Source organism: Notothenia coriiceps, unplaced genomic scaffold (assembly GCF_000735185.1).
Source record: "Notothenia coriiceps isolate Sejong01 unplaced genomic scaffold, NC01 NC01_scaffold00002044, whole genome shotgun sequence".
In the NCBI taxonomy this organism is placed as follows: domain Eukaryota; kingdom Metazoa; phylum Chordata; class Actinopteri; order Perciformes; family Nototheniidae; genus Notothenia; species Notothenia coriiceps.
Genome location: NW_011334745.1, coordinates 283 through 10,809, shown reverse-complemented (window position 1 = coordinate 10,809; position 10,527 = coordinate 283). Strand labels below are relative to the sequence as shown.

At 40.9% G+C, this 10,527-nt stretch overlaps 1 protein-coding gene across 1 annotated transcript; it reads right to left on the bottom strand.

Moving 5' to 3' along the window:
- Positions 1-632: 632 nt before the first annotated feature.
- On the bottom strand, positions 633-9,849 carry LOC104965207 (myosin heavy chain, skeletal muscle, adult-like; the record flags this gene model as incomplete). The annotated part of the gene is made up of 17 exons (XM_010794170.1): positions 633-819; positions 949-1,064; positions 1,892-2,016; positions 2,684-2,849; positions 2,959-3,142; positions 3,629-3,825; positions 4,368-4,486; positions 4,719-4,845; positions 5,285-5,516; positions 6,195-6,352; positions 6,431-6,521; positions 6,719-6,864; positions 8,223-8,399; positions 8,531-8,773; positions 9,224-9,308; positions 9,432-9,602; positions 9,713-9,849. Coding segments are annotated over 17 exons (2,661 nt in total), but the record flags the coding sequence as incomplete, so codon positions are not given.
- Positions 9,850-10,527: the final 678 nt, after the last annotated feature.

The following is a 10,527-nucleotide window of genomic DNA, read 5'->3' as shown; positions in this document are numbered from 1 at the left end:
TCGCATAGAGTTGATCAGGTTGTTGATTGTGGCCTGTGGAATGTTGGTCCACTCCTCTTCAATGGCTGTGCGAAGTTGCTGGATATTGAACTGGAACACGCTGTCGTATACGCCGATCCAGAGCATCCCCAACATGCTCAATGGGTGACATGTTAGGGTTAGGGTTAGGGTTAAACCCTAGGGGTTTTAACCCTAGGGTTTTTGGACCCCCCCAGACCCCCCCAATAAAGCAAAACTGCACGTTTCAGAGTGGCCTTTTATTGTGGTCAGCCTAAGGCACACCTGTGCAATAATCATGCTGTCTAATCAGCATCTTGATATGCCACACCTGTGAGGTGGGATGGATTATCTCGGCAAAGGAGAAGTGCTCACTATCACAGATTTTTTCAGATTTGTGAACAATATTTGAGAGAAATGGTTATTTTGTGTATATAGAAAATGTTTTAGATCTTTGAGTTCATCTCATGAAAAATGGGAGCAAAAACAAAAGTGTTGCATTTATATTTTTGTTCAGCGTACATCCTGCTTAATGGCTCTGGGAACCTTCAATAAAGCATCTATCATTGCTAGCTTGATAATAAGGAGTTTATTGTCTTTTATACCTTATTTTAATTTGGATGAGATGATCCTACCTGTGTCTGCAGGTGTCTGATGATCCTCTGGCTCTCGGCCGCCTGTCTGTTAGCGTTTCCCAGCTGAACTTCCATCTCGTTCATGTCAGACTCCATCTTCTTCCTCAGACGCACTGCCTCGCTGCGGTTGCGAACCTCCGCCTCGTAGCTGGCCTGCAGGGTCTCCAGAGCGCGCTGGTTACCCCGCCTGGTGGACAGCACTGGTATTACTCATCGAACGCAGGCATCGTACATAAAAAGTCGTTATAATTTTCACAGTTTTTACCCCTGGTTAGTTAGAGCTTCATCTAAGTATTTTATTTTATATATTTAGTACCTGAGGTTGTCGATCTCTTCATCTTTCTCTGCAATCTTGCGCTCAATGTCGCTTCTGATCTGCTGCAGCTCCATCTGGAATCTCAGTGTCTTACTCTCCTCGTGCTCCAGAGTTCCCTGGTGAGAAGAGAGTTTTTAGATACCGTAATTTAGCTCGCATTCACACCAGTCTTGTAGAGTCCTTTTTAAATCGAACCCTGGTGCGTTTCACCGCTTGGTGCGGTTCCTTTGGGTCGGTGTGAACGCAGTCCGAGCCCTCTGATGTGAACTAAACAACCGGACTCTGGCCCGCTTAAAAGAGGTGGTCTCAGACCGCCTGCTAGTGAACTGAGCTGGTTGAATGCAGTCCGCACCAAAACACTGGAAATGTAGTATTTACGAGTCACAAGAACGCGGGTGTCTTCAAAATCTTTAGTGAAAGAGTGAAGCAGAATGAAGTGTTGAACAATGTTGTGTAAAAGTAAAAATGCTCCGTCAACTATACATAAAAGTCAGAACCACCTGTCGTCGGTGAAACGCCCCTCCTTACTGAAGGACGTCTCTCATTATATGTGTTATAATGTTTTTTAAAGCACGTCGTCTGATTATATAATCCTATGCGCCGTCCGCTAGATCTGTTGATATGCTCTCAGCTCTCCAGATTAAAAGTAGCATGAAAATAACCTGCCGATGCACCATGGCGGAGGCTCGGTAGAAATTGCCAGGATTTGCGTTTTTACCCCCTTATGTCTGACCAATCGTTGAACAGCATTTCCGTGCACATGACTTGTGTTTAAAGTTTATAGTCTGTTTGAGTTTTGCCCATGTGAACGCAAACCAAACGTTCTGAATAAGGAAACAATGTAACAAACTCTCGTCTGTCGCGCACCAAAGATGCGGACTATTAGGTGTGAATGCAACTTTAGTTTATTTATGGAAGAATGTAAAGCAGTTCAGTCAGTTACCTCTGCTTCCTCCAGAGCAGTTTTGATACCACTCTTCTCCATATCCAGGATCTTCTTCATCCTCTCCAGCTCAAAGATGGCCTTCACTCCCTGACTGATCTGCTCCGTCAGGTCGTATATCTCCTCTAGAGTTCAAACACACTGGTTCAGTCAAAGACAATATTCATTTAAGTCATTAACAGTCTTGTATAGTCACCTTTTGACGATTGGTATCAAATATGTTACACAAGCCCTTTAGAGGCGCCCACTTTGATCACAAAGTCTTTTGGTAGACAGAAAAGACCACAGACTCTTTGGTCTGATGTCCTTTGTGAAACATTCTGACAATTTCCCAAGGCTTGAGTTAAAGAAAGTTTATAGTTAATTGTTCTGGATTTGTTTTGAGAGAGATGAATAAGAAGTTCCTGTAGTTTCACGTCCCCTCAGTCCTGTAAGCCGTAGGGGGCCATCAATGGCAGTGGACTGCTTTAGTTGTTAAGTTAGTCATAGTTGTTTTATTGTGTGAACCACACACATCCACTTTGTAAAAAAAAAAAGTAACACGTCTCCTAAAATACTTGGATATAACGCTCGATAACTACCGTAGCAATCAGCATAATTGACCAGGCATGTTTGTAGCCTAAGTTAGGGCGGAGAAACAGTGATGTATTCATTGTTTTTTCTTTGCTTGAGTTTGTTAGTTATAAAACCTGCTTATATTCATATCAAGATATAACTCAAAACCTGACCAAGCAGAACCTAGTCCACCAAAAACTAAAGTTGTTGATGTTGCTGCTTAGATTCTGGGAGTACCTTGCAGGTTCTTGTTTTCTCTCTTGACCGTCTCCAGATGGTCCAGAGCTTCTTCGTAGCAGTTCTTCAGTTTGAAGAGCTCGGTGCTCAGACTGCGCGACTCTTTCTGCGACGCCTCCAGGTCCGTCTGACTCTCATCAAACTTCAGCTTCCAGTCACCCAACAACTGCATCAAGCAAAGAAAACATCAAACTTCTCACAAAGTGTTGAGGCTTGTTTTAAACACCCTCCATTGTTTATAAGTATTTTGAGGGTTATGTTTGCTTTTTGTTGACCTTGTCGAAGTTGCGTTGCTTCTTGTCCAGAGCCAGAGCAGCAGAGTTGGTTCGTTCCAGTTCAACCACCAGGTCTTCGATCTCTGTCTGCAGACTCAACTTGCTTTTCTCCAGTGAGGAACATTTGGCATGAGATGATTCCACAGCTTCCTCCGTGTTCTGCAGTTTGACGACCAACTTCTTCCTAACCACAAACAATTACAAAATGAACTTAGTAAAGTACAGAAGGACAAGGTCAAGGTGTCATTCATTCAATATGCTTCCCAAACTCATGCATTTTTTCTGAAACCTGACTATTTAAACACCTCGTAAAAGTGGCCCAGTGTACATAAATCATTAATTATAGTGCATACAAATATTTTTGATATAATAACGCTGTGGTTAAACGCGCTTGACACGTTCTTCAATTAATCAAGTATCTTATTTTTCCTCATTTACCATGGAATTGTTCATTGACCATGGACAATTCTCACAAATTCAAGGTAATATGGGATGAGTAAGTGATCATTTTGGGAGTATTCCTTCAGATAGAACGCCCTGATGTTTGTGCTTGGGCATAGATCCTCTGGGGAACATCAATATTCACAGCTTTGTTAAGGGTATTTCAAAACTACCTAAACCAAATAGCATCGATAGTCACAGTAGCAATAGTAGTATCAGAAGTACTAACTTGGCGTCCTCCAGCTCTTCTATCCTCATCACGGCGTCCGTCTCGTACTTGGCTCTCCACTGAACCACCTGCCCGTTGGCTTTGGACAGCTCCCTTTGCAGCTCAGCCTTCGCCTCCTGTTCCTCCTCCAGCTGCTCCCTTAGCAGACTGCTGTCGTGGTGGGACGTCTGCACTGCGTGGGCCAGCGACACACGGGCCTGAAACACAAACAAACATACCAGATACTCTTATCCATAAAAAACTGTTGGTAAAATATCACTCGTCACCTTCAATAATTAGGATACATCTATTTATAATCCTTGCATGGAAGTAGTCATCACATACAGTACAGAGCATTTGGTACAACTAGTTCCTGAACAGTGTCCTTCACATGCTGATATACAAGAGAGGGAGTTACACAGTCACAAGATGGAGGAATACCGGTTCAAAGCAGTATGTTTAGTTTAGATTAGCTAAGACCCACGTCAGAAATGAGCATGCTTGTCATATGTCTCTCTCCATAGAGGCTGAATCTTCATGTTAATCACAGAGCTATCATATGCCTCAAACAGTCCTGATGCTCTTCTAGGTAATCAGACATCCTGTAATGTACCCAGCTACGTAGGGACTTTGTCATCATGTGCTACTCTGATATTGGAAGAGGACATTCAGTATTTTCCCAACAAAAACCTTCATCAAAGATAGTTTACTTCTTTGAATCAATGTAAAAGTGTGAGAATGTATGAGTATGTAATGTTACTTTGCTCTGCTCCTCCAGCTGCCTCTTTAGGTCTTCAGCGTTTTGGCACGCCCCCGCCTTGGAGCGCTGGAGCTGACTAATCATAGCTTCCCGCTCCTCAAGACGACGGCTGTACTCGGCTAAAGAACAACAAAGATAGGAAGAGAAACAGCGTCAAAACAGAGTTGAGTCCAAGCCCTCAGGAAATGCACCAAACATTGAAGTAAACTTTCATAGTGGCCAAACGGTGGTACTACAACTATCGTGTCAGTCCGTGACATCATTTAGACCCAAAAAGATAGTCCTTTGCACATTAAGAGAACCTAAGTAGGATATTATTCTGGATAACGGAAAATCTTTGTTTCGTGGTACCATTCTCTGTAACGGCTCTCGCTTTCTGAGTAGAAACGTCGGTCAGTTGTCTCTGCAGCTCCTCCGCTCGGCTCCTGCTTTCGTTCAGCTGGTCCTCATAAACCTTGCACATCTTCTCAGCAGCAGTCTACAAACAAACACACACACACACACAGACACACACACACACACACACACACACACACACACACACACACCCGTAATTTCAAAGTTGTTGGTGAATCAGATTTAAAATTAAGTTGTGGTGCAACAAAATTAAATGTTGTCTAGATCTAGAACTGATATTTGAAGAGTGGTTTCAATTTAAAAGTTAAGTTTCAACTACTTTTTAAGTTTGGTGCAACAAGATTTTTTGTTAAAACATGTTTTAATCTGGTTTGAAAATGAATCCTTAATAAGAGTTCAAAACCAGAAACACTTAATATGACCATTCTATCCTTGTAAACAAACGTTTGTATTGCTTCCTTACTCAACATGACAAGCAGGATGATGTTGATCAGGTGTAATACCCCTTATTGTTGTTGAAATACTCCTTTAAATCTGTGTAATAGGACATTGTTATTCACCTTGTTCCTGGACAGATGCTCCACGTTGGCAGCCAGGTCATCGGCCTCCAGCCTGTACTCCATCTTCTCCTTCTCCAGTTTCTGTTTGGTTCTCTGCAGATTGTCGATCTGCTCGCTGAGCTCCGTCACCGCGTCCGAGTGCTTCTTCCTCAGAGTGGCGGCCGTCACCTCGTGGTGAAGCCCCGCCTCCTCGAGCTCCCGCCGCATCTTCAGGAAGTCGGCCTCCCTCTTCCTGTTTGACATCAAGGTAGTTACAATTTAAAATCACAGGAGCCACGACCCTGTCTGAGTGAAGGCACCTACCAATCGTCATGACAATTCATTCTGAGGGAACTTGAATGCAGAAATACATTTTTATGACAGTCAAAACCTCCAGGATTTGATTTTAATATATTAATATCATATGAAACTCAAAAATCTAAGCTGACTTCGCTCTTTAAAGTGACTGGTTGTGAGCTTAAGGGTAAGCACAGTCTCGAGACAAAAAGGGGATTTCTGAGCAGTTGCCAAAACAGAAGTAATCCCAATCCAATCGTTGACAAATTGTAATAGTTTCAATAGTTTTTGTGTCTTATTGTGGTATGTTGGAGTGCTTTTTGATATTTGTATCAATTCGTGAGTGGTGGAAATGTGTTCAATTTGGCACCAAATCTGTGTAACAAATGGTATCAACGCACACATTCCGGCAACAACTTTCCATGCCCTTATCCATTCTTAATCTTCAAAATGTAATAGACACCAAACCAACCATGACCAGATAATCTTGACATCCTTTTGAACTGCATCTCTAATTAATCTTTTAGATGATGCATGCCACTTCAATGTGGCATATACTATTGACTTGCTATGTCCCCCTAAAAAAAAGACATAAGTGAGCCTATGTAAGTTTCTATGAGTTGATGCTGCTGACCTGTTGAGAGCGATCTGAGCAGCAGAGGCTCCTCCGGCCTCCTCCAGTCTCTCTCCCAGTTCCTCCAGTTCTATGGAGATGTCGTTCCTCTGACGTTCAGCTTTGGTGCGCCACACCCGCTCTGCATCCAGCGTCTCCTCCAGCTCCTCGATACGAGTCTGAGGAATTGATCACAGCTCAGAGTGAGGAAGACGAAAATCAGGAAGCTAACATGTATATTCTGAATCACCACTAACCTGCAGCTCTTTGATCTTCTTCTGATAAGCAGCACTCAAACTCTGTTCATCCTCCAGTTTGGATTGAATCTGAACCGTTTCAAAGTCTTTTCTTTAGGGAGCAATGGAAAGAGACGGAGAGAGAAACAAAAATACCAAATCATTTGTAGTGTCAGCCTTTGTTCAAACGTATCGTCATAATGTGTTAGTAGAGCTTGGCCCTTATGGAGAATTTGTCTAAAAGAAAAAGATAAAAACATTGGCTAAATACAACTTAAAATCTACCAGCTCCAGATATATTTGTCTTACTTTTTCATTTTCTCCTCCATCTCTTCCTTCTGATTCTCCATGTTCTTCACTGAGTCAATAGAAAGCTTCAGATCCCCCTCCAGCTTCCGTTTGGATCGTTCCAGATCAATCCGCACCTTCTTCTCAAGCTCCAAGGAACTTTCTACCTATAGGGAAGAAAGGGGGATGCTGTCAGACACCAGTACCTTAACCCAGTGGTGTACTAAACCCCTAGAAGACACTTTATGTTGGTTTTACTTAATTTGCTAGCCATCTGCTAGCCAATCTAATGACCATAAGATGGTTGAGTAGTAGACAGTTTTTGTGGTTCTTGGGAAGTATCTACTCAAGCTTTAGGATTCAAGCTGTCATAAAGAGATAACAAAAGGTCCATTAGGTGGTATTTAAGGTCACCTAATGGGCTTAATGTGGTCTTTAGGTTGTCCTTTTGGTCCTAGAAAACTCAAGCCTCTAGTGGCCCTGGGGGTGGTTGTAGAGGTCCTGTTGTGGTCATTGAAGAGGTCCAATTGGTTATTTAGGAGATCCTAGAGGTCTTTAGTTGTTTCTGTTGGGGATCGTAGTTATCCTTTAGGAAATTCAATAGGTCATGAAAGAGTTCTTATCAAGTTCCTTTAGAAAGTTACAATGGTCCTCAGGTTCCACTGACCATCAGGCAAGATTCAGAGATCCTTAAGGTGGTAATTTCACAGTCATAGTGCATTCTGTCGAAAAAAGTCAGTATACTATTTATTCAAAAAAAGTCATAATTTAGTAAATGTAAAAAAAAAGTCATAGTATAGTTTTTAAAAAAAGATCACCATTTCATAAATGTTGAAAGTCATAATATAGTTTGTAAAAAAAGTAGTATACTATGTACTATACAGGACTGTCTCAGAAAATTAGAATATTGTGATAAAGTTCTTTATTTTCTGTAATGCAATTAAAAAAAAACAAAAATGTCATACATTCTGGATTCATTACAAATCAACTGAAATATTGCAAGCCTTTTATTATTTTAATATTGCTGATTATGGCATACAGCTTAAGAAAACTCAAAAATCCTATCTCAAAAAATTAGAATAGTTCCTCAGACCAAGTAAAAAAAAAAGATTTATAACAGCAAAACACAATCAAACATTTGAAAATGTCNTAGTATACTAGTTGGTTACTTTGGTCACCAAGGAGTGTGTAGTATTGGTTCTGGGGTTCTTCAGGACCTTCAGGAATGAGGTCATCATTAAAGAGTTTCTTTAGGAGGCCATTAAGGAGGCTCTATGGGTCTTTTACAAATAGATCTTTGAGAAGATTCTAGAGGTCTTTTAGATGGTTCTAGAGATCATTGGCAGAAAACAATAATGGCTCCAAACAGCTACCTTGAGGTACTCCAAATGAAACGTGTCCTTTGATTTATAATGTTGTATAAACGTAAAACTTTAAGTAGAAAGACGGATAAAGATTAACACAGTTGTTCAAATCTGGACAGACAGTTTTATTCATCATTTTCTTTAGGTCAGTTTTTACTTACATTGTCCACTTGTTGCTCCAGCCGAGCTTTGGCCTTGACCAGCATGTTGACCTTGTCCTCCTGGGCCTGAAGGTCAGTCAGAGCCTGCTGGTGAGCTTCCTGCAGGGCCACTTTCTCTCTGGTCAGAGACGATATGGATTCATCCAGAACACACATCTCATTGGACAGGTTCTTCACCTGGGCAAAAAGAAAATACGAAAATCATCAATTGTAGCAGACAAAGGCTCTCAAGCTAAAAAACAAAGACAAGAAAAGATAAATAGTTAAGGAAAGGAACCATGCAGTGATACGGTTGTAAATGTACATACTTTGTTCTCCAGTCCATGTCTCTCTTTCTCCACTTTAGCCAGAGTCATCTCCAGGTCGTCCACGTCTTTCTTCAGGGATATCACCTCCTCCTCCAGCTGACGTTTCTTGGACGTCAGCGTGGCCGTCATCTCCTCCTCATCCTCCAGACGTTCCTGCGCTTCCTTCAGCTTCGACTCCAGAGAGATTTTGGACTGAATCAGCTGGTTGCAGCGGTCTTCTGAATCTGACAGGCTGTCCTGCTCCTGGATGGATAAAAACATGAGACATTTTAGAGATATTGAAAACAAGATTAAGAGAGATTAACTAGCCTCACGTCAAATTGATTCATTTTGGAAATCCTTTTTTTCATCTGAATAAGTAAACGTCAAATTTGGAGATAAATGGTATGGATTAGATAGCAACAAACTGTAAACAAATAACCCAGGAAGATCTAGCAGACTTGTAAACACACCCATGAGGATCCCATATCACTTCATCTTATAAAACCTTGTTGACAAACAACATTTATTTTTACTTGAAAGATGTTAAATTGTGACATGACATTCATTTTCAAATATTATAAACGTGCAACCAATAACATTTCGTTGAGTTTGAGTTATGGGTAGACACAATTTGCATGTGAATAATATAGTATATTGATTGGACTTTCCAAAGTGTGATATTTAAATCCTTTTAATTTCAATGTTACTCACCGCTTGGAGCTGCAGAGACAGGTCGTCTTTCTCCAGAACCAAAATCACCTGACGCTCCTCCGCCTCCACTCGCTTTATCTCTGACCTGACCCGAGAAAATACAACAGATGGTGATTAGTCATATATCTGTGTGGACTCAATTAATCCTGCTTTAAAACATGTAAATAATAATGTACACAGAGTTTAAGGAGCCGACCGGTGGACCGACCTGTCGAAGGCCTCTTTTAACTTGTTGTACGCTTCTTTAAGGGCAGCCAGTTCTTTCTCCACCTGGGCGCTCCTGAGCATCGGACGCAGCTTGTAGAACAACATCATCCAAGGCCAAGTCCTCACAGAGAAGAACGCTCTGAGGTTGAACTGGATCACCAGTACAGCATCCCTGAGAGGAAGAATTATAGACCACACTTACCCAAAGAAATATCATACACTTACATTTTTGCTGCTACACTGTATTTCATCAATAATGTATCTGCTGGTTGTTATATTGACCTTTGAATCATCATCAATTCTCGAGCCATCCTCATCAGCTTCCCTCTGGCCATGGCCTGAACAATTGTGAGGATCTCAGACAGACGGGTGTCCCTCATGTCCTCCAAAAGACCCAACAGACCCGCCTTAAAAAACACCTGAAGAAAAAAGACAGAGCAGTTTGTCTTTTTTTTCATATGATATGTGGTATTAACAGTAGACCCAGGAAGTATTCAAATAATGTTGGTAACACTTTATATTAAGGTACACAAATTAACCATCAACTAGTTGTTAATTAACATGCATATTAGCAGTATATTGGCTCTTTATTAGTCATTATAAAACACTTATTAACCAGTTAAGTCCCAAGCCTATTTTTCAGGTCTCAGGCTTGAAAATGACATTCCCAGAACAAATGACCATATCTTCACTTCTAAAAGGGTTAAATTAATAATCTTTTTTTCTTAAAGCAATGATACACATGTGAGTTGGATGTAGTAAAGTCAGAATCAATATAGCATTTTTTATTTTAAAGCAAATTCAGATTGAACATAGTAAACATTTTTAAATTATAGTGTATATAAAAAAGCATTATTTACAGTGAAAACCACCCTTGAATGATGAGATGGTATACTAAAAGCTTTAGGAATCCAAACTATAACATATAATAAGTACCCTGTATCAAGATTGATGCAAAACAAGTGACATTTGACCTTTTTAGAGAGATTTAGCAACAACAACAAAAACACTCCTGGGGACATTTGGGTGGATTTACCATATCTCTGGCCCCCCTCGGTCGATTTTGATGATTGACACCTGTTTTGAACCGTTAGAGC